Here is a 22947-nt window from a genome sequence, read left to right as displayed (position 1 = left end):
GGAATGTAGGTCTGGACGGAGGACACGAAGAATCTTGCTTCAGATCCATGGAGGCATATCAGGTGGACGGTTGGCTGTACTGTGGGGTCCACGTTAGAGCCCTGGTTCTGGTGGGGGGGGGGTCATTGGCCGAAAGCCATCGTACGAGGTGAAGGAGAGAGAGGGATGCTGGAACTTTAAAGAGCGAAGTGTGAAATTGTCGTCTTAGAGGTTGAGTAAGCAGAATAATTGGGGAAGTGTAGACATGCTGGGCAGTGTTGCATGTTCTTTGAGGTTTGTGGTTTTGAATCTTTAAGTGAAAACAGCCTGCTTGTGTGATTTTTCTCTGGCAAAACTCAGCTACTTGGATGCAGGGAAGGAGGACAGAGGCAAGCAAGTAGGTGCGTGCGCACGCTATTGCACACACACGCACGCACACGCACGCACACGCACGCACAGCCTGCGAGGGAGTTGTTAGATTCTAAGTTAGTGAAGACTGAAATGAGGACCAGAGGAGGATTATGGATACCGGGGGAATGGTGAAGTGACCGAGCTGGGAGCCTTGTCGAGGTAAAAGGACTCTTGAGTGGAAAGTGGGAGAGGGAAGGAATGACGGGTGTTTGCGGTCTAGTTTGGGGAGGTGACGTAGGCACTGGCTGGGTCTTGACCATGGAGGGGTTTTCAGTGTGGGGCAGAGGCAAAGATTGGTGGTGGAGAAGACAGGGGAGGTAGTGCTGAGCCACCTGGCTCTTGGGCTGGGACCGAGGCAGTGGTGGAAGGAAAGAGAAGGCAAGGGTCTGTGCTGGAAGGTCAGGAGGTGACAAGGCAGCAGCCAGTAGGGGGCCCTCTCCCCCCCGAATCGCCCTTCCCGGCCAGCCTGAGTTCAGAGAAGCTGGAGTCCTCTGAGGAGGAAGAGTGACCGTGAGAAGAAAGACGACTTCTCCTTGAGAGACCCTGGAGGAGGCAGGGTCATCTGGGGGTGGTCAGGAGTCGGAGGCAAATACCGCTCAGAGGAGGGTGACCATGTGGAGAAGTTCACTTGCCTCATATCTAGATTTCTAGAGAGCAAGATAAGAAGTTGGGGTGGGGTGAAGATTGGGTCAGGTCACATGGGCATGGGGGATGAGTTGCTTTGCACATGCCATCTCCTTTCCTGCCAGCCTTCCCCCCATCTTTCTAGCTGTGTCTCCCACAGTGTTCCCAATACATGACAACCTGAAGTCTTACTGATGTGGGGTTGGAATGGTCTCTGAATATCTATAGAAAGTGACAGTTTTGGAGGGCTTCATATCCCAAGACGTTGTTTGGTAAGGGGAGATTGCCTTCTGTCTGGACGTGTTACTTGTGAAGCCATCTTTTATGTAACATTGATTACACAGTGTGGAGTGTTCATCCTGGAAAATATCTTGTATGCGTGATCTTCTAGGACTCCAAAAAGCTTCAATATGAATCAGATGAGTTAATGATTATCAGCTTGTTTTGAAAAGTGGAACATGGCTCAATGGTTCCAGATCCTTCTTGATGGTAAGGATCTTATTTTTAATAAGTTTTGTTTTTAAAAGCTAGTTCTTATTCCCATATAATAGTTGTATATTCAGTATTCATTAACTGAGAAAATACGAAATGGTAAGCTACTATGAATTTAGAAAAACTTAAATGGATTTTTTAAAAAATTATATCAGCATTTACTTACACTTGAAAAATGTTAGACATTTGTTCTCTCTGTATTTAGAGCAGGAATGAAAATGGTCTTCAGAAAGTAGGATATGCTTGGTGGATTCAGACTTGGCAGAAACTCTCAACACTTCCCCAGGGTCGCAGAGCTCACGGATGAGTAGAAACTACTTCTGTGATGCAGGGAATATAAGTGCAAGGTATTATTATTGTTATTAATTACTGTAATTACTTAGGACCAGATGCTATAATAGTATTAATTTTAAGTGGCTTTCTGCCAATAGCAGGTGAATATTTAAAACTATTTTCCCGGTGTACTTATTAAGTCCTTTCTCTCCTGTCACGTTAGCTAAGGAAAAAGTGGTTTGTTTAGAAATGAAATCCAGATGGTCTCAAACAGCTTGGTAGTCGTGTAAAGTTATTAATGTAACTACACAACCTTGAAATACACAGCCATTATTGCCAGAGCAGTGCAATCCCAATCCAGTAGAGTGTACATTTTTGGAATTATTATTTTACCTGATAAATTACTGAACTTCATAAATCATATCCTTTCCTGAAGTACTCAGTACACTGTTTTGAGGTGTGAATGTGTTCAATTCATAGAGCTACAATTTCCATAAAGCTTTGAGTTGTTCCACTGGGGTTTCATGTTTAATTTAGGGGCTGGAGGTAAATTTAGCAGTGACACTAATAGCTCTCAGGTTTGTAACTTTCTGGAATTACAGACAGAGTTTATTTGTTATGTCTTGGAAGTGGAATTTTAATATCCTACATGGCTCATTATATTGTGAACATTTTCAGGCAGAAAGAGTAAGTGAAATTAGCTACATTCTACTGGTGTGGGACTGATTAATCCTGGGCAGGTCAGTGGCTAAAATAATTATCTTACGTATATAATTACCTTACATACATTGTTTATTTTAATCTCCTCACTCTCAGAAGAGATACGCCATTTTATAGATGACCATCTGTGATTCATAAAGTTTGGCTTGACCAAGGGCTTATGGCCAGTAAGTGAAACAGCTGTAATGTTGATATAATTTTAACCACCTCAACTTTGTACCTTTTACCCAAAAGTTTCAGGAATGGCCTTTTGGCTGGGTCTTTGGGCATGTAAGGTTTGCCTATATCTACCAAGCTACTATGGCTAGTGAAAACATGAGTATAATGGCAGTTACAAGGAGCACGGCCTTGAAAGCAAAGCCCTGTGATTTGCCAGTTTTAATACTGGAAGTTCTTTTTTTTTTTTTTTTTTTTTAAGGTTTTATTTCTTTATTTGACAGAGAGAGAGATCACAAGTAGGCAGAGAGAGAGGGGGAAGCAGTCTCCCTGCCGAGCAAAGAGCCCGATGCAGGGCTCAATCCCAGGACCCTGAGATCATGACCTCAGCTGAAGGCAGAGGCTTAACCCACTGAGCCACCCAGATGCCCTTCAGTACTGGGAGTTCTTGAGTTTTTCTCCTGCCTTGACTATAGTAGTACACATAGCATACAGGTCATTTCATTAATTAATTTTTTTCCTAATATGCAAGTGAATTATAGGACTTTTCCAATGATGTTGATGTTTTCCCTTCTGATCGTAAAAGTAATACCCACCTTTATTGTAGACTTTTTAGGGAAGGGTATAGAAAATTAAAATTACCCATAATGTTGCTACCCAAAGAGAACTAGTATATCCCCTATTTATTTGTAAATATTATGTAAACATAGAGTTGAATTGATTATGAGTTGTATCTTACTTTTTTTTGTAAGTAATCGACACCCAATGTGGGTCTTGAACTCATGACCCTGAGATCAAGAGTCCCATGCTCTACTGACTGAGCCGCCATGCGCCCCATTTTCTTATGTGACATTTTCTCATGTCATTAAAAAGCCTTAATTTGTCATGTCAAATGATTATAAACTATTCAGCCATGTGGCTATACCATAATTTATTTATACATTCCGCTTTTCATTGCATCTTTAGGTTGTGCAGACTAATAACTGGAGGCATGAAGTTTAGATGCTTAGTTTGTCAGGGCAGTGCTCCTTTCAGAGAGGACCAAGGAGCACTGACAGGAAGTCGTGGAGACAGACGGGCTGGGAGTGGCCCTGCCTCTTTCCCCATTTCCTTATGACTGACACAAAGTTTATTTCTTTAATAGAAGAAAGCTCCTTTGACAAGCTGTGAAAACTACCTTTGTTTATAGACCTGAATGTACCTTGTATTTCTTTAGGAGTAGATCCCTGGAAATTGGATTTTTGTGTCAAAGGCTGTTGATGAACATGCTCGATTATCTTCCTGTAATACGTTTCACATCCCTTAGCAGCATACGAGAGTTCAGGAGTCATTAGACCTTGAACTACATTGGGCACAATCTTTTTTTAACTTTGCAAAAGTTTTCTTGCCTTAACCAAGCAAGTATGCCTTTCTTGTGTTACTGGTAAGATTGGAGCTTTCAGCCATTTCATTTCTTCTGAATTGCCTATTCATTTCCTTTCCTCATTTTTCTGTCAGAATTAGAGATTCTCTCTCTCTCTCTTTTTTTTAAAGATTTTATTTATTTATTTGACACAGAGAGAGAGAAAGCAGGGGGAGCGGCAGGCTGAGGGAGAAGGAAGCCCAAGACGGAACTCCATCCCAGGACTCTGGGATTGTGACCCGAGGCGAAGGGAGATCCTTAACTGACTGAGCCACTCAGGTGCCCTCCTTTTCTTATTCTTTTAAGATTTTATTTTTATTTTTTTTATTTTTTTTAAAATTTATTTATTTATTTGACTGAGAGAGAGATCACAAGTAGGCAGAGAGACAGGCAGAGAGAGAGAGAGAGAAGGAAGCAGGCTCCCCGCTGAGCAGAGAGCCCGATGCAGGGCTCGATCCCAGGACCCTGGAATCATGACCTGAGCCGAAGGCAGAGGCTTTAACCCACTGAGCCACCCAGGCGCCCCTAAGATTTTATTTTTATGGTGCACCTTGGTGGCTGACTTGGTTAAGTGTCTGCCTTCAGCTCAGGTTGTGATCCCAGGGTCCTGGGGTCAAGCCCTGTGTTAGTCTCCCTGCGCAGTGGGGAATCTGCTTATCTTTCTCCCTCTGTCCCCCACCCCGCTCATGCTCTCTTTCTTGCTCATTCTACTTCAGATAAGTAAATAAAAATCTTAAAAAAATATTTATTTAACAGTGAGAGAGGGAACACAAGCAGGGCGAGTGGGACAGGGAGAAGCAGACTCTCCACTGAGCAGAGAGCCCGATGCAGGGCTCAGTCCTAGGACCCTGAGATCATGACCTGAGCCGAAGGCAGATGCTTAACGGCTGAGCCACCCAGGCGCCCTAAAAGATTTTATTTTTATGTAGTTTCTACATGCAGCTTGGGGCTTGAGCTGACAACCCCAAGATCAAGAGTCATATGTTCTTCTGACTGAGCCAGCCAGGCGTCCCTGAATTAGTGACTTTCTTATCAGTTTGTATGAGAGTTCTTTCATTAGAATCTAATCTTTTGTTAAGGATTTTTCTTTTCAAGGGCTTGTTATAAACATAATTATCAATCTAGTTTTTTGGAGTCACTAGCTCAGATGATTTTTTTCAAGGTCTGATAATATACTGACTGGCTGGCTATAAGTGTAAATAATTCAGTTTTTGGAGAGACTGCCTATTTTAAGTAATGATGATAATGCATTTTGTCTTTTCAGAAAGAAGAAATGATGTAGATAATTCACTATTCGAACTTCAAGGTCAGAGGTGGGAAGGAAGGTCAGGAAGACTATGGCCTGGCCGAATATTTTTCGAAGAGGGACTGCGTTCTCCCGGTTCAGCCATCATCATGTTGTTGTGTTCCTGCTCACCTTCTTCAGGTAGGTTCGTTGCTCAGACTGTGCACTCGTGTTTTTTGGGCTTATTTGTTTGAGGGAGCTAGTTGTTGGCATGGCAAGTACAGTGATTGATTGGTATGGGCTCATGAAATAGCCTAGTTTTTCCTCCTGTTGTGCTTTCTGGTACCTCTAAGCAGTTTCCAAGGACCATTTTGCCCGTGTTTCCTCCATGTCTGGAGGCATTTTTGGTTGTCACCCTGGGGGCAGGGGTGCCACTTGCAGTGGGCAGAGACCAGGGATGCTGCCGTAGGTCCTGCAGTGCACAGGCTATCTTTGCACGATAGAGAATTTGGGGGGCCCAAAATATCACCAGTGCCATGGTTGAGAATCCCTGTTTTAATATACAGTTTTTTATTTGTTGAAACCAGGAGCTTCAGAACAAAGGGTGCATGTATTCAGGGAGTGCTGTGTGCGTCTTTGAGCAGTAAAGATGGACCGAGACAATTGGGAGGAGCTCTAGGAACTCCTGTGAGTTTCCGAGCGTTAGCACGACTAAAGGATCATCTGTGTTTATGATTCTGTGGCCCTCAGTGGCTCTCTTTAGTGGTTCATAGACGCCACAAACCAGGTTGTGTGGTTTTAGGAGCCGTGTTACTTATAACACTGTGACTCAGTTATTTTGATGATTTCTTCTGGGACAATTTTATTATTAATCTTTACTGAAGTCACCACACATGATGTGATTTACTTGTTTTAAGGCAGAAACTAAGAGATGGTTCTCTGTGTAAGAGTTGATAGGTAATCTTGGATGCTTGCTTGAGGGGTGAGAGGGGACATCAGAAGGAGGAAAAGATGGGACTCAGGAGGCAGCTACTTACTGGCTAATGCATCAAGGGGCCAGCAGTTGTTAAAGACTTAAAATTCTTTACAGAACTGCCGCCATGATTTAGAGTGGTTTGGGGCCAGTCACGCGTCTGTCTTCTAGGTGGAGGGATAAGTTAGAAGTGAACACAGGTTCATATGGAAGACAACTAGTTAATTTTTTCTTTTGCTTGGGAGAGACTGTTCAGTTGATAGTTCCCATAAAGCAGTACTTTTCCTTTTTTTTTTTTTTAAGAGAAGAATTCTAAAATTGAATAAAACAAATGGGATTATATTCAGGATTTTATTGAATGCTGTTTTCTTTGCTATTCATTCAGCCGTGTGTCTTTTCTCTTTTGCAGTTATTCGTTGCTCCACGCATCAAGAAAAACTTTTAGCAACGTTAAAGTCAGTATCTCTAAGCAGTGGACCCCAACTGCTTTTAACAAGTCAGCTGGACTGCCTGTAGAGGTAAGCAGAGCAAAGGCAGGGGTGGGTTCAGGAAGGGAGCTGTGCCTACCTCCTAAGTTCTTCTCAAGTTCTACTTTGTTTCATTCATCTGCTTAGGACTCTGAAATGGATGTTTCCTATGGCATAAAACCCAAACTGTTCTGCCCAGTTTCTTAGCTTGCTGTGACTCAAGCTTGTTCTCCCCTTCTGTGCAGTTTCCCTCTCACTGTTTTGAAGTGATACATTTCTAGTGAGGGGTTCTTTTAAATCAAGTTTCACAAGTACCTGTACTCACTTCTGCCTCTGAGAATTTGCTTATGTTCTTTTGTATGCTCTTGCACTTTCTTCCCACCCGTTTAAGTCTTGCTTTTCCCTCTGTGGCAAGATGAAATGCTGCTTCTTAAAATTTCTTTAAAGATTTTATTTATTTGTTTGACAGAGAGAGACATAGCGAGAGAGGGAACACAAGCAGGGGGAGTGGGAGAAGAAGAAGCAGGCTTCCTGCAGAACGGGGAGCCCAGTGTGGGGCTCGATCCCAGGACCCTGGGATCATGACCTGAGCTGAAGGCAGATGCTTAATGGGGCTGAGCCACGCAGGTGCTCCCACTTTTTTTTTTCTTTTTGACAGAGAGAGATTACAAGTAGGCAGAGAGGCAGGCAGAGGGGGTAAGGGGAAGCAGGCTCCCTGCTGAGCAGAGAGCCCAATGTGGGATTCAATCCCAGGACCCTGAGATCATGACCTCAGCTGAAGGCAGAGGCTTAACCCACTGAGCCACCCAGGTCCCCCCCCCTTTTTTTAAAAGTAATCCCTACAGCCAGTGTGGGGCTTGAACTCACAATCCTGAGACCAAGAGGCGCATGCTGTACTGACTGAGCCAGCCAGGGCATCCCTAAAATGTTACTTTTCCTATCAAGTTTCTTCCCACCTTCAACTGATTTTTTTCCCCCTCTGAAAGGTGTACACCATGTGTTACATAGTTTAATGTTTCAGTATTTACATACTTTTTAATTGTTTCATTTGTTTGTATCTTGTTTAAGAGTCTAGAAGTCAGAGAATGTGTATCCACTTCCTTGAATTCATTATGGATCAGGTGAATCCTTGGATGACAGTTTGGAAGGGAGATGCTGTTGTTTATGTCTTTGGTCAATACAAAAGTCCACTCCACTCATTCTTTACCACATTGCTTGAGTTCTGCTTATGTGGGATCATACATACATATTAATATTCTTGGCATGTCTTTTTTTAAGATTTTATTTATTTTATTTATTCTTTTGAAAGAGAGAGAGCGGATAAGCTGGGGGTGGGATGGGGCAGAGGGTGGGAGGGAGCCCAACATGGGGCTGGACCCCGGGACCCCTGAGATCATGACCTGAGACAAAGTCGGATGCTTAACCGACTGAGCCGCCCAGGTGCCCCAACATGTCTTATTTTTTTTCTTTTTTTGTTTTTAAAGATTTAATTTATTTATTTGACAGAGAGAGCAGGAGAGTATAAGCAGTGGGAATGTCAGAGGGAGAGGGAGAAGCAGACCCCCACCAAGTAGGGAGCCTGAGGCAGGGCTCGATCCTAGGACCCTGGCCAGAGCCAGAGCCAAAGGCAGTCACCTAACCCACCGAGCCACCCAGTTGCCCCAACATGTCTTATTTCTTAGAATATTTCCCCCTATTTAGGTCAATTAAAAGGTGATGGATATCTGAACGTTATAGGACTATCCCCTCAAATTGTGATTAGGTTACTCAGTCATTTGCTTCTTGAGGGTCTGTCTTGCATAAACATTGTTCTAGGCAGTGAGCAAAAAAAAGCCTAGGGAGAGGATTAAAAGAAAAAAAAAGAGCCTGTCCTCACAGAGCTCATGTGTTGAAAATGCTCTTGCACAGTTTTTCCTCCCCACCCTCCCTTTATTTAAAGTTTATTTTTGGGCATCTTGGTGGCTCAGTGGGTTAAGTGGCTGCCCTCAGCCTGGGTGATGATCCTGGGGTGCTGGGATTGAGCCCTGCAGAGGCCTCTCTGCTCAGCCGGGAGTCTGCTTCTCCCTCTGCCCCTCCCCCTGCTCATGCTGTCTCTCGCATGCTCTCTCTCTCTCCCTTGCAAAAATAAGTAAATAAGTAATCTTAAAAAAAACAAAGTTTATTTTTTTTTTTTTTTCATAATCTCTACACCCAACGTGGGGCTTGAACTTACAACCCCGACATTGAGAGTTGCATGCTTTTCTGACTGAGCCAGCAGGCAGCCCTTTTGAATGATTTTTCTTGAATTTAAGTTATCAGAAACTATTAAAAAGAAAGATGTTAGGAGGGGTGCATGGGTGGCTCAGTGGGTTAAGCCGCTGCCTTTGGCTCAGGTCATGATCTCAGGGTCCTGGGATCGAGCCCTGCATCGGGCTCTCTGCTCAGCGGGCCTTCCCGCTGCCTCTCTCTGCCTGCCTCTCTGCCTACTTGTGATCTCTCTGTCAAATAAATAAATAAAAATCTTAAAAAAAAAAAGTTGTTAGGAATAGAGGGCTAGATTTCACACTGACTGTTGACTAGTGCTGTGTGCACAGTGCGTGTGTCGAAATGATCAAGTGACTTGTTACAAACCTTTAAGATGGAGTGGCCTTAGAGGGGTCGTGTGCTCCAACCTCTCAGCCACAGTGGAATTTTTCTTTGTCAATATTGAAAGATGCTCACTGGCCTTCTGCTTTAATACTTCAAGGAAGTTCTTAAATGGAGGTAAAAGTGTTCTGCTGTTTAATTTTGATATTTGGTTTTCTGAGCTGGGCACAGTAGTTGATTCCTCTGCATGATGGTTTGCTGGGTATTCAAAGAAAACCTGTCTCCCTAGGTTTCTCTTGTTGAGGCTGGAGGAGAGATACAGTCTGACTCATATAAAGAATGACCGGATTTGGTTGAGGCACTGGGTTTCTGGTTATGCTGCACAAGTCTGCGTTTGTTTTTTAGGTAACTGAGTTGGGGGTTCCCAGGACCACCCCCAGGTTTGATTCACTAAGAGGACTCGCAGGACTCAGCTTATAGTCCCACTTATAGCTACGGTTTATTCCAGTAAAAGGATAGAGAGCAGAGTCCGCAAAGGGGAAAAAGAGCGCAGGGGTTGAGGTCTGGAGGAAGTCAAGTGCAAGTTTCCAAGAGTGCTTTCTCGGTGGAGTCACACAGGATGGGTGTAATTCTTCCAGCAACACGTTGTGACAACATTGGTGGAATCATGTCTGCCAGGGAAGGTTATTAGAGACTCAACGCCGAGGGTTTTTATTGGGACTGGTCATGTAAGCACTTTGTGCCTGGCACATACAAAATTGCAGGCTCTCAGAAGGAAAGCAGGTTCGGCATAAACCACATTGTTTGTAAAAACAGTTTAGGTACAGTGAACCACTCTTAGCAGGAAAAGATGGGAACCCTCCCAAAATCCCAGTTCCCAGATGCCAGCCAGGGCCTCACCTCACAAGTAGGCCCTTTGGAGGAGAGCAGTCTCAGGCCTGCTGTGTTAACTCTTTCCTGCCAATAACCTATGTCACATTATTCGCTCTTAATGAGACTCGAATTAACTTCTCTGCTTCGATGTTTGCTTGTTACTCTAATTGCTGCTAAAACAGGTTTCACCATTCTGGTTTATTCAGAACTATGAATTAAATAGTTTGGATGAATTGGTTATATAGAAGTCAAGTTCAGACTGATCCTGGAGATCTTTGTACTTCCATCTCTGTCTTCATGGACAGCAGTGCTGACCTTCCATTTGTTTAGACCTTAAGGTCTGGGTTTTTTCCTTCCTGAAGCCCACTGCTGGGAGTCGGGCTGCTGTTTGTGCCTTTCATTCCTCCTGTGCTTCTGGGTCTGTAACTGTCAGCCTTGGCCTCACTTTGAAACTTTGCTTTCTTGTCCAAAGTGGGAAGCATTCTTAGAACCAGCAGTTTATGTGGAATTATTCTGAAAAATATTTAAGTGTCTTGAACAGCATCATCAGAAATTACTCATGATGCTTTACAAAAAGAATTGAGCACCTACAGTCTCTTTACCTTGAGAATTTATAATGGATCCTGCTGATTCCGACGAACATTGCAGCCAGTGAACACAACATAAAATCTATGTTTAAAGATAATAAGGAGGTAATGGTTAAATTTGACGAGTTGGACAACTTGACTGAAAATTGTGAACAGAATTTTGTTCACTAAATCAAAAAGCCTTGCCTCTCCAGCCAGTACAGTCTTCCATGAGAGTAGTGTGGGGACCTCCACTGTCCAGGAGAGGGAAGTGGAATTCAGGGTGTCCTCAGCTTTCTGTCTCAAGCTCATCCCCAGCCCCTCTTCCCCTGAAAAACCTCTTGTCAACTGATACCACTCTGGGTAGGCAGAGGACAGACCCCTGAATGCAGGTCAGCCTTAGCTCATCCTCTGCTCACCACTGCTGGAAGCTTGACGTCCCCACCGCATGCCTCGCCCTCATTCGGTGACGAACCTTCTCGCTTAGGAAACCCACACTGTCACTGTTGGTATAAGCAGGAAATTTTGTGTTTCCAGGAAGTGCCTCAGCACGCAGCTGTTCTCGTAGGTTCGTGCAAACCCTCTCCACCAGACACAGGAAAACCCCACATTTATACAGGCTGGTGGGTTCAAATAATTGTACATATACGCAGGCCAGCTTAAACCACTGAAGTGTGTGGAGTTTCAGCACGGTAAAGTCATTTTGTCAGTGACTTTCACGAGACATTGGATGATTCACTGTTTGACATGGACCGTTTCTCACTTAGTATATATACTCATCTTGATCTGACTTCTATGATTGTAGTAAATATTCTTTTCTAGATTTTCTGTTATCCTATTTTCTGTATCTTTGTTAGTCCTAGGTTGTTTTTTAGTTTTCGGTTTTGTTTTTGTTTTTTAAAGATTTTGTTTATTCATTTGACAGAGAGAGAGCATCCTCACACAAGCTGGGGGTGGGGGCAGAGGGAGAGGGGGAAGCAGACTCCTCGATGAGCAGGGAGCCAGATGCAGGGCTTGATCCCAGGACCCCGGATCATGAGCAGAGCCAAAGGCAGACACTTAACTGACTCAGCCACCCAGGCACCCCTGGTTTTTGTTTTCTACTTGTTAAGTAAGCCATCCAAAGTATATTTCAGCTGAATTCTGGCAGTGAAGCAGAAGAAAGCTGTTTAAAATCTGTGAGTTCTTGTGAAAGCCACCTGTGCAGGGACTTTTGGTGACATCTTGAGAGAATAAAGAAAACTCCAGAAACTTTGAGCAGCTGCTTGAGTCTGCTGTCTCTAGCTCACACTGGTGTGCACCCAACAGGGCTTGGCCCTGGGTCCTGATGAGTATCAGGGTCAAAGATTGTGGTCTGAGGGAAAATGTGGCAAAATAACTAACTGGAGAACTTTAGGGCCCTACTTAGTGCACTGAAATACTGATGGATCTTAGCTTTGTAGGCTCTTCTCCCTGACGACAGTAGTATGTGAGGTGGTGTTAAAGGAGCAAGACCGGTGCCATAAGCCACATAGAAATGAGTCCCAGTCCTTTAGAATCACACTTTATATATTCTTTTATCATTTTACTTTCTTTTAAAGATTTTTTCTTATTGCTGATTGTGATTTTTCTTCTTAATACTCTAAAGTCAGAATTTCCTTCCTGGGGGCGCCTGGGTGGCTCAGTGGGTTAAGCCACTGCCTTCGGCTCGGGTTGTGATCCCAGGGTCCTGGGATTGAGTCCCGCATCGGGCTCTCTGCTCAGCAGGGAGCCTGCTTCCTCCTCTCTCTCTCTGCCTGCCTCTCTGCCTACTTGTGATCTCTCTCTGTCAAATAAATATATAAATTCTTAAAAAAAAAAAAAAAGAATTTCCTTCCTGTAACAACCTATCTCAGAAATCATTTGTTCCAGTAGTTCTCTGAATTTTTGCTGTGAAGATCCCAAAGAGCTTTCGGTTATGTGGGTTTATATTTTTAGATACTTACTGTTTTAGAAATTAAAACTGAGAAATTTTTTTTTTAATTTTAAAGATTTTATTTATTTATTTGACAGACAGAGATCACAAGTAGGCAGAGAGAGAGAGGGGGAAGCAGGCTCCCTGCTGAACAGAGAGCCCGATGTGGGGCTCGATCCCAGGACCCTGGGATCACGACCTGAGCCAAAGGCAGAGGCTTTAACCCACTGAGCCACCCAGGTGCCCTGAGAAATTGAAAAAAAAAAAAACCCACATCCGTTTTCTACAATAAAAAGGGTAGGGATGTCTGGGTGGCTCTGTTGGTGAAGCATTCACCTCTTGATTTAAGTTCAGGTCATGACCTCAGGAGCTTGGGGTTGAGCCCTGCATCGGGTTCCACACTCAGCACAGAATCTGCTTGAGATTCTCTCCTTCTTCCTCTTCCTCTCCCCCACCTCTAAAATAAATAAAATCTTAAAAAATACCTTGGTTTTTTAGTTATTTATAAGTGAGTGAAATAAACCCATAATGTGTTAACATAAATAACATTTTACGAAAAATGATTTTTTGAAACAAAAGCACTTTGTGAGGAGAGTGGCGTTGATTTACATTTTTCAGATCTCATGTCTGGCTTAATAGAAGGTAGATTTTCATGTCTGCCTCTGAATTCGGTGTCTTGCAACATGATCCTTTGAACTATAGGAAGAGAATTTGGCTTTTGACAGATAACATAGTGGGAAGGGGAGAAGTATTTTAATAGCTTTTTCAGTTAATTGTGGGCATTCATCTTTGATACTACACCAGAATTTGACAAGGGGCAATTTCTTAAAGGTTAGTTGCCATGTGGAATCTGAAATTGTATCAATTAACTTTTTATACCCTTACTTAAATTAAGATCCATTGGTCTGTCTTTACTTCCATTGGATTCTGAAGAAGTGATAAGCTTGTTTCGTTCTTTTCTGAGGAAGTATCTGCCAGATACCCAAATCTGAATAACCAGAGCTTGTCTGTCAGCCCTTCTTTCCAGTAGGAAACAGCCTCCTTGCTCGCCCCTGCACAGCTGCCCGGGTGCTTTCCCTCAGGACGGCCCTGGGAGTGTGGTGTGCGGAGTGCTGGTGCCCATTCTCCACTCCAGCACACAGAGTTCATTACTAAAAAGAAGTACACTTGGGCCACATTTAATAAAATTAATACTTCTCACTGCTCAAGAAATTTTTTAAAAAGATTTTTATATATTAGCATGTGTGTGAGGCAGGGTGGACTACGGGGAGAGGGACAAACAGAGTCTTTGCTGAGCGTGGAGCCCACGGGGCTCAATCTCATGACCCTGAGATCATGACCTGAACTGACATCAAGAGTCCAGCGCTCAACGGGTCCAGCCACCCAGGCGCCCCCTACTCAGCAAATCTTTATTGAGCATCTAGCATGTAGCAAGGATATTCTCAAGTGAAACTGGATTTTTTTTTTTTTTTAAGATTTTATTTATTTATTTGATGGACAGAGGCTGAGTGAGAGAGGGAACACAAGCAGGGGAAGAGGGAGAGGGAGAAGCAGGCTTCCCGCTGAGCAGGTAACCGGTAGGGGGATTCAATTGCATGGCTGAAGGCAAACTCAATGACTAAGCCACCCAGGCGTCCCTGGCTTTTTTTTTTTTTTTAAGACTGTGACCATGGCGGGGCGCCTGGGTTGCTTGGTGGGTTAAGCCTTTGCCTTCCGCTCAGGTCATGATCTCTGGACCTTGGGATCGAGTCCCACATGGGGCTCTCTGCTCAGCAGGGAGCCTGCTTCCTCCTCTCTCTCTCTCTTGCCTCTCTGCCTACTTGTGCTCTCTCTCTGTCAAATAAATAAATAAAATCTTTAAAACAAAAAGTAAACTGTGACCATGGCAATAAATATAGCGATTACTATTACTATTTTTATAGCAGTGAATGGTACGATGGGGTGTAACTGCCTTGACTCCTGCTGAGCCACAGGAGTTTTGCCCCCCTCCCCTGCATTTGCATCATCAATGGAGAAGTTAAAGGGCAAAAGCAGATAACATTTTAGTATTGTGCAAATAGCTTTGACCTTGCAGACCTTTTAGCATGTGTGTTTCCTTACCTACAGAGTGCAGGTTTCCTCTCTTCAGCCTTTGCAGGATTCTGTGAGGGTGGGCAGAGGCTGTAGATGCGGGCGCTCTGAGGAGGACAAGGACGGCCTGGTACCAGCGGGGCCTGACGGGGTTCTTGTGTTGCCATAGATCTGGAGCCGCAACCGTTTGTTTCCCAGCGCAGAGGAGGCCACTCTTTTCCTTGGGACCCTCGACACTATTTTCCTCTTCTCTTATGCTGTGGTAAGTTTCGAATTTGGGGGGTTTAGGTGGAGGAAAGATGTAAGTGGAAATGACTCCAACCTTATGAAGTTCGTAAGGGATTCTAGAATTTGCTGAAGTTTATGTTCTGTGTCCCTCCCATCCAGCCAGCCAGCCAGCCAGCCATCCGTTTGACAGATACTTGCTGAGCACCCAGCACATGCCCGATCTGTGGGAGCTCATCGGTGAGCAACACAGGAAAAATCCCCAGTTTACAAAACTTACATTCTTGAAATGGGATCTAAGGAAGACAAACAGTAATGCGGTGCTGCACATAAGCAAATAGAGAGTATGGTTGAAGGGGGTAGGTGCTGTGGAGAAAAAAACAGGAAAAGGAGAATAAAGAGCCCTGGGTGGGAGTTGTAATTTAAGTAGGATAGCTGGGGAAGACCTCAGGTAGGAGGGGCTGTTTGAGCAAAGACCTGAAGTGGGTAAGTGAGGTCAGGGTGACTAGAACAGAGTGACAGGAAGTGAGGCCAGAGAAGGTATGGGGCTCAGACCTTTAAGAATTTGGTCCCTTTGTTTGGGGCTTTGGCTTTTGGCTTTGTTTGGGGCCTTGAGTGCGTTGGGAGCCCTGGAAGGTTTTGCACAGGGAGTACCAAGATCTGCCCTGTGTTTGGACAGGCGCACTTGCTGCCCCAGGAGAGCAGACGGAAGGGCAGAGACAGCCCAGGGAGGCAGGTTAGGCTTTTCCAGTTTTGAGGTGAAGGGTGATGGTGGTTTAGATCCAAGGTGGGAGTAACAGAGGTGGGAAGAGGAGGGTTGGACTGTGTTTTGAAGGTAAAACCAATAATTCTTTTTCCTGTTGAATGTGGAACGTAAGAGAAAGAGGTGTTGAGAACAACTCTAGGGAGGAAGTGTCACAACAGAGTGGAAGACGACGGGGAGGGGAGGCTGTGGGGGAAGTGTCTTTTGGACATGTTACCTGTGAGTTACCTATTATTGTCCAAAGGATGAAGAGTAGACCCTTGGTTAGGGGAGTCTGGAGTTCAAGTAGAGGTTCAGGCTGGTGGTATGAATTCTAGAATCCTTGGCACATAGATAATTTTCAGAGTTACAGGACTGGATGACATCATCGAGGGACTGGGTGAGGATAGGGAAGAGGAGTGACAGCTGAGCATAGGGCTTCCCTTAGAGGCAGGAGCTGTGAGGAATGGGCGAGCAAGGCCAAGGTAGAACAGTAAAGGAGGAGAACTGTGGGATGGTGGTGTCGAAGAGCCATACCAGCGGGGCAGGGGCTAGTTCTCTGTCTGAGGTAGTCTTGGAGGGGACAGCTAGGATCTCCGTGAGGTTGTAGGGGGCAAGGGTGGCTGCTGGATTGAGGCCATGGGAAGTGGTGGTAGCCACTGGACACACGCACCATCAGTGGGCCTCCCTTTCCTCCCAGTGTCTCCAGTGTCTGACCGCCTCTCTTGAAAATGGGTACAGTTATATAGATGCCTTTGTCTTTTACAGTTTCATTTCTCTGAGAGAGTGAAAGTGCACATGCGCACACACAAGCAGCGGGGCGGGGGGCCAGAGGGAGAGAGAGACTGGCAGGCAGACTCTCTGCCTAGCTACAGGGGCTCAGTCCCACAACCCCGAAACCACGATCTGAGCCAAAATCAAAAGTCAGACACTTAAAAGACTGAGCCACCCAGGCGCCCCATAAAAAAGCCTTTTGATTACGAATGTCCAGGTGATGTGAAATACCCGGAGAAAGTTCCAGAGTACTCTTTGCATGTTTGTTTGGGCAGTTATTGGATTATCTTCTTCAAAGAGGAAACTTGTAGAAACAACTGGAGCAGACCGTGGCTTCTGTAGCCATGCTTTTCACCCTGGGCGTTTTCTGTATGAAATGCCCGTATGGTCATTCGGCTTTGGCTGGAGCACTCCCAGGGGTGTTTCTCTGTGAGCCTTTTATGGAGTATTTTAAGAAGCGGGGTAGTCTAGTGCAAAGACCAGCTCTACCACCATCAACTAGCTGTGTGAAACTTGGCTTTGAAATGGAATTTGACCTTTTTTTGATCTTTAGTTTTCTCTTCTGTAGAGTTGTGATAATGCCTGTCCCTGGGATTAAACAGGTTTAGGAGATAAAAGGCGCCGTGAAACGTCAATGATCATACTGCTTCTTTATATTGAGCTGCACAGCCTTCTGTAGCTTCCAGGCGTCATGCAGGCGTTTGGAACAACAGGGAATGGATTGATTGCCTAATCTGAAACACTGAGAGAGTTTCTTCACCCCCTTTGCTATATATAGCATAAGGCTTGGGAGTGGCAGCTGTAGAACACATCATCGAAAGCTTACAGGTACCTCTTTTGAGGTAGTGACAGGTTCACCATAGTGAGACACATCATCTGAATTTTCTCTAACGCAGGTGTCAGTTGATCAGAAACACTTGTATCTGGATTTAGGTTTTCAGTCAGGGTGTTTATTCATTTTATATATTTAGGGAGGAAACCTAGTGTATTGCCCTGGGCTCTTTAGTCTGCCTTGCTACCGTGACGCAGGTTTTCATTTCCTGCCACTCATTGGGAGGAGAGCAGAAGGCAGAACATTTGTACATAACCTTCAACTGATGACTGGCTTTGCGCCCCTACTCTCCCTGCCTCGTGAAGTCATGAAGCCCAGGGGCCAGATTAAGCAGGCAGTGCCCATGCCCCAGAAGCTTCTTTTGTGCAGGACGCGTTGTAATACATCTTGATTCAGGATGCAGATGGCTAAGAGCAGCCCCTCTGGGAATGCAGATAACTGATCTGTGGATCTGTTCTAGAAAATGAAATATATTTGTGTGCTTGTTTTATTAGTATGCCTGTTTTTTTTTTTCTTCTCATTTTGTTTTTATTTTTGTTTTTCCAGTCTCCTCTTAGGCAGTGAAGGGAATCTACTTTTGGTAGAATCCAAGTTTACACTGGATTACAGAATTCTAGTGCATGAGTTTGTTTATAGTATAGCGTGAGTTTGTTTACAGTATAGCTTACCAAAGCGCACTGTCATTTCATGAACCATGTGTAAAACTGATGGAGACAGCTAGTCTGATGTAAGAATGAAGTGTAGTTTTGAATCGTGTTGGTGTTTTAATTCCCTCTTGCTTTGCAACCCATATTCCTTTTTTCGGACTGTGTTATTCAGAACTGTAAAAAAAAAATGTTTTATTTTTAGGGCCTTTTCATCAGTGGAATTGTTGGAGATCGGCTTAATTTACGATGGGTTCTATCTTTTGGAATGTGCTCTTCTGCACTAGTGGTAAGTTGAAGAGGTATTATCATCACCAATATCATCATCTTGGTTGGGTATATTAGAATCCAAGCACCGATCCCCATTGCTGTATGTAGAATAGAAAAGTAAAATTAATCTTCTGTTTTTTAATATTGTATGTGCGTTTTCAGTTGGGCAAGTCTTTTTTTTTTTTTTTAAGATTTTTATTTATTTATTTGACAGAGATCGCAAGTAGGCAGAGAGGCAGGCAGAGAGAGAGAGGAGGAAGCAGGCTCCCCGCTGAGCAGGGAGCCCGATGTGGGACTGGATCCTGGGACTCCAGGATCATGACCTGAGCTGAAGGCAGTCTCTTAACCAACTGAGCCACCCAGGCGCCCTGGGCAAGTCTTTTTATTTATTTATTTATTTTTAAAGATTTTATTTATTTATTTGACAGAGAGAGATCACAAGTAGTCAGAGAGGCAGGCAGAGAGAGAGGAGGAAGCAGGCTCCCCGCCGAGCAGAGAGTCCGATGTGGGGCTTGATCCCAGGACCCTGGGATCATGACCTGAGCCGAAGGCAGAGGCTTAACCCACTGAGCCACCCAGGCACCCTGGGCAAGTCTTTTTTTTTTTTTTTTTTTTTAAGATTTTATTTATTTATTCGACAGAGAGAAATCACAAGTAGGCAGAGAGGCAGGCAGAGAGAGAGAGGAGGAAGCAGACTCCCTGCTGAGCAAAGAGCCCGATGCGGGACTCGATCCCAGGACCCTGAGATCATGACCTGAGCCGAAGGCAGCGGCTTAACCCACTGAGCCACCCAGGCGCCCTGGGCAAGTCTTTTTAAAGTGAGTTTTGGATCCTGCTCCTTCCATGACTCAGCACCAGAGCCTCCCATCAATAATACATGTGCTGCCGAAGTGGGCACAAGAGCCAAGCATAAATAGCATGGCATTCTGTGCTCTCGAGAACCGGGTCGTGGCCTGCCTTGACAGTCATGTCTGTTGCTGTACTTCACCCCCGGGCTGTGACCAGACTATTTCCCATGGTCCTGCCATATCCTGTGCCTTCCCACCTCGCTGTGTTTGCTCTTGCCCATCTTCTTGCCTTGGGTGGCTGTTTTTAGCTCTCCATAGTCTCACTCAGTGTCGCCAGCAAGTTATGGGTCAAGTGGCACTTCTTTGTGGTGTCTTCTTTACTGACCTCCTTCATTCTTTTTTTTTTTTTTAAGATTTTATTTATTCATTTGACAGAGAGATCACAAGTAGGCGGAGAGGCAGGCAGATTGAGAGAGGAAGAAGCAGGCTCCCCGCTGAGCAGAAAGCCCGATGTAGGGCTCGATCCCAGGACACTGGAATCATGACCTCAGCCAAAGGCAGAGGCTTCAACCCACTGAGCCACCCAGGCACACCAAACCTTCTTCAGTCTTGAAGGGAATCGGTTCCTCTTCTGTGCTTCCCCACCCGTATTTCTTTGAAGGCACTGAGGTTGTGGACGACTTAGGCCACTCATTTCTGTGTCACTCTTGCTTTCCCTAGGAGTCTGTGGCACAGTGGTTGAGGTCACAGATTTACCAATACTTGACTCCCGGGGTGTCTGTCCCTTGTCTGCCATTTCCTAGGTGTGGTTGCTGTGTGCTCCAGCCTCCTGGTTTGAAAGCCTCCCACCGGGGCCGCTAGGAACGTTTATATGGGCTTCTCTGTGTGAGGCATGTGGACAACACTGGGCTAGGGAGGTGTGGGAGAGCCCAAGATCCACATCTGATGCATCTTTTTTTATTTCCTAGCTCCTAGTGAGGAATTTTTGTTGGTTGAATAAAAGCATGGAGTTCAGTTAGACCCAATTTTATTATTGTTTTCCAGTATCTGCTCTTTGAGAGGTTGATGCACTAAACCTATTCACGGCCTGCTCACCCACACATATATACATATTGTTTTAAAGCCTGTGTACATTTTTGTTTTGGTTTTTTTTCCACATTTTTTGGAAAACTGAAGTATGTGCATAAACTCGCCCTTCTTGGTGTAGAGGTCTGAGTTTTGCCAAATGAGTCTGGTTCTGTCACCACCACTCCCCTCCCCCTGGCCCCAGCCTCTGGCAACCACTGACCATTTTTCTTTCCTTATAGTTGTGCTTTTTCCAGAATGGAATCCTACAGTATTGTACATACTAGTTTTTAATATTCCAAAAGAAACATTCCAAAAGAAACTTCAATACTGATAAAACATCCACTTGAGCAAAATGCCAAAAAAAAAAAGCAGTGACTTGGCATAATGCTCCTGAATTCCAAGCAGATCAGAGGTTACAATGGTTCTCTCAATGGCCGTGATAATGACCATAGCTGGTGCGCCCTGGTCCCCGTGGCGTATGTGGCACTGCCCTGAACACACAAACATGACCTCAGTCAGGCCCTGCAGTGGTCCTCGCTGCACCTGGACCCAGGGACGAGAAAATGGCAAGAGTTGTCTCATGAAGTCCAACAGTGAGGACTTAACTTCTTAGAGGCTAAAAGACGAGTCAGGCGGGGGTAATCATTAATGAGCGTTGTGTTTGGTGTCGCTGGTCGGTGCTGATGGCTTGGTGGGTGTCCTACTCAGTGCTGCTCTGAGCGGAAGCACCTGAGGAGTCAGCCCAAATCTCTTGGGCCCTAGGCCTTGGAATGTGTCTCTTCATGCACAAACGTGTGTGTGGTAGGTAGTTTGGTGTCCCTGAAAGCGTCTGTGTGGATGTCACATGTCCCCTTTTCTTCCCTTCGTCTCTCAGGTGTTCATCTTTGGCACAGTCACAGAATGGCTACATTTCTACAACAAGGTGCTCTACTGCTGCCTATGGATTGTGAACGGCCTGCTGCAGTCCACTGGTTGGCCCTGCGTTGTGGCTGTCATGGGCAACTGGTTTGGGAAAGCTGGGTATGCCATACATCCTGCTTAGTTTCTCCTTTCAAGTGGTTTTAATATCAGGTTACTCAGACTTGTCATCAAATTGATCTTTTTGACACTACCCACATCTTTTCTCTATTTTAGAAAGTTAGACTAGTTGAGGGAGAAAAGCTTTCATGTCTGAATGTATTACGGGAATGGTGTGGACTTGGGGAATGGCCAGCCCAGTGAGGCACATTCTTTTTCTTATTCTTTATTTTTTATTTTTTAGAAGATTTTATTTATATATGTATTTACTTTTTTTTTTTTAAGATTTAATTAATTTATTTGACAGACAGAGATCACAAGTAGGCAGAGATGCAGGCAGAGAGAGGGGGAAGCAGGCTCCCCGCTAAGCAGAGAGCCCGATGCGGGGCTCAATCCCAGGACCCTGAGATGATGACCTGAGCTGAAGGCAGAGGCTTTAACCCACTGAGCCACCCAGGCGCCCCAATTTACTTATTTATTTGGTAGAGAGACAGCAAGAGCAGGAACACAAGCAGGGAGAGCGGGAGAGGGAGAACCAGGCTTCCCTCCAAACAGGGAGCCCAATGTGGGGCTTGATCCCAAGACCCTGGGATCATGACCTGAGCGGAAGACAGCTGCTTAACCGGCTGAGCCACCCTCATGTCCCAGTGAGGCACCTTCTTAATACTTCACTGGCCATGGTCAGATTTTGAGTGTGGCTAAGGCATTACATCTCAGTTTTTAATAAGGGGCGCCTGGGTGGCTCAGTGGGTTAAAGCCTCTGCCTTCGGCTCCGGTCATGATCTCAGGGTCCTGGGATCGAGCCCCGCATCGGGCTCTCTGCTCAGCGGGGAGCCTGCTTCCTCCTCTCTCTCTGCCTGCCTCTCTGCCTACTTGTGATCTCTACCTGTCGAATAAATAAATAAAATCTTTAAAAAAAAAAAAAAATAAAATAAAATAAAATAAAAATCTTCCCTTTACAGAACATAAGTAATATAACCTGATAAAATAAATCTCACATGCCATCCCATCATGTGTGTTCTGTGGGTTTTGCCTTCTTTTGCTTTTTTTGATACCTTTAAAGGTCTAGTTTTATCTTCTTACAGTAGAGGTGAAGAAACTGAGGCCAAAAATTATCTATAGGACTTAACCAAGATTATATAACAAAGACTCTAATTAAAGATGTGGATGAAGGGGCGCCTGGGTGGCTCAGTGGGTTAAGCCTCTGCCTTCAGCTCAGGTCATGATCCCAGGGTCAGCTCAGGTCATGATCCCAGGGTCCTGGGATCGAGTCCCGCATCGGGCTCTCTGCTCAGCGGGGAGCCTGTTTCCTCCTCTCTCTCTGCCTGCTTCTCTGCCTACTTGTGATCTCCGTCTGCCAAATAAATAAATAAAAATCTCTTAAAAAAAAAAAAAAAGATGTGGATGAAGAATGCCAAACTTTGGGACTTAAGAGCCCAAATTGGACATTTTTTCCCTAAAACTTCAAGTAGTTGTCGGACGGTATGTGAGTTTATGTGTGATGTAGGCCACAGCCTGAGGGTGGACCTCTGCTACTGTATCCAGGCCACCAGGAGGAAGAGCCATATGTCATTTATAGGGGGGAAAAGGAGTTGAGATACCCAAAGACTTGGCTTTGCTGTTTGCCTTTTTGGTGACAGTCTGATCTAAGGAATATTATTAATTTAGATTTCTTTCATTTTTCCTGGATACATATTTATATATTATAAGATATACATTTATTTTACCCATGGCTCAATCTTTTTTATTTGTTTACTCCTTTACTGTAGGCCAGTGTATACAGCAGACATTATCCACCCACCAAGTAATCGGTGGTTGCTCTGCCTGGCTCCCCTCGGGTTTCTAGCCTCCCCAGTTT

The 22947-nt window shown here is 44.7% G+C and overlaps 1 protein-coding gene across 8 annotated transcripts in view; it reads left to right on the top strand.

Annotated features, from left to right (window-relative positions):
- Positions 1 to 22947, top strand: part of SLC37A3 (solute carrier family 37 member 3) — a 50035-nt gene that overhangs the window by 5067 nt on the left and 22021 nt on the right. For 3 of the 8 annotated variants that reach the window (XR_006601426.1, XM_045063059.1, XM_045063058.1), the window contains exons 2-8: positions 1406 to 1503; positions 1712 to 1853; positions 5322 to 5483; positions 6665 to 6773; positions 14899 to 14991; positions 18152 to 18235; positions 20947 to 21092. Coding sequence is in view for 7 of the 8 variants with exons in the window: in XM_045063059.1 (XP_044918994.1) it covers positions 5395 to 5483; positions 6665 to 6773; positions 14899 to 14991; positions 18152 to 18235; positions 20947 to 21092 (521 nt within the window). In the remaining variant the exon portion in view is untranslated. Of the gene's footprint in view, positions 1 to 1405; positions 1504 to 1711; positions 1854 to 4276; positions 4337 to 5321; positions 5484 to 6664; positions 6774 to 14898; positions 14992 to 18151; positions 18236 to 20946; positions 21093 to 22947 lie in introns of those variants that run through there. The other 5 variants (XM_045063061.1, XM_045063060.1, XM_045063063.1 and 2 more) reach the window with 4 other exon arrangements.

This window comes from Mustela putorius, unplaced genomic scaffold, assembly GCF_011764305.1.
Source record: "Mustela putorius furo isolate JIRA1106 unplaced genomic scaffold, ASM1176430v1.1 tig00003845_pilon_pilon_pilon, whole genome shotgun sequence".
Classification (NCBI taxonomy): domain Eukaryota; kingdom Metazoa; phylum Chordata; class Mammalia; order Carnivora; family Mustelidae; genus Mustela; species Mustela putorius.
This window is presented reverse-complemented; position numbering and strand designations above follow the sequence as displayed.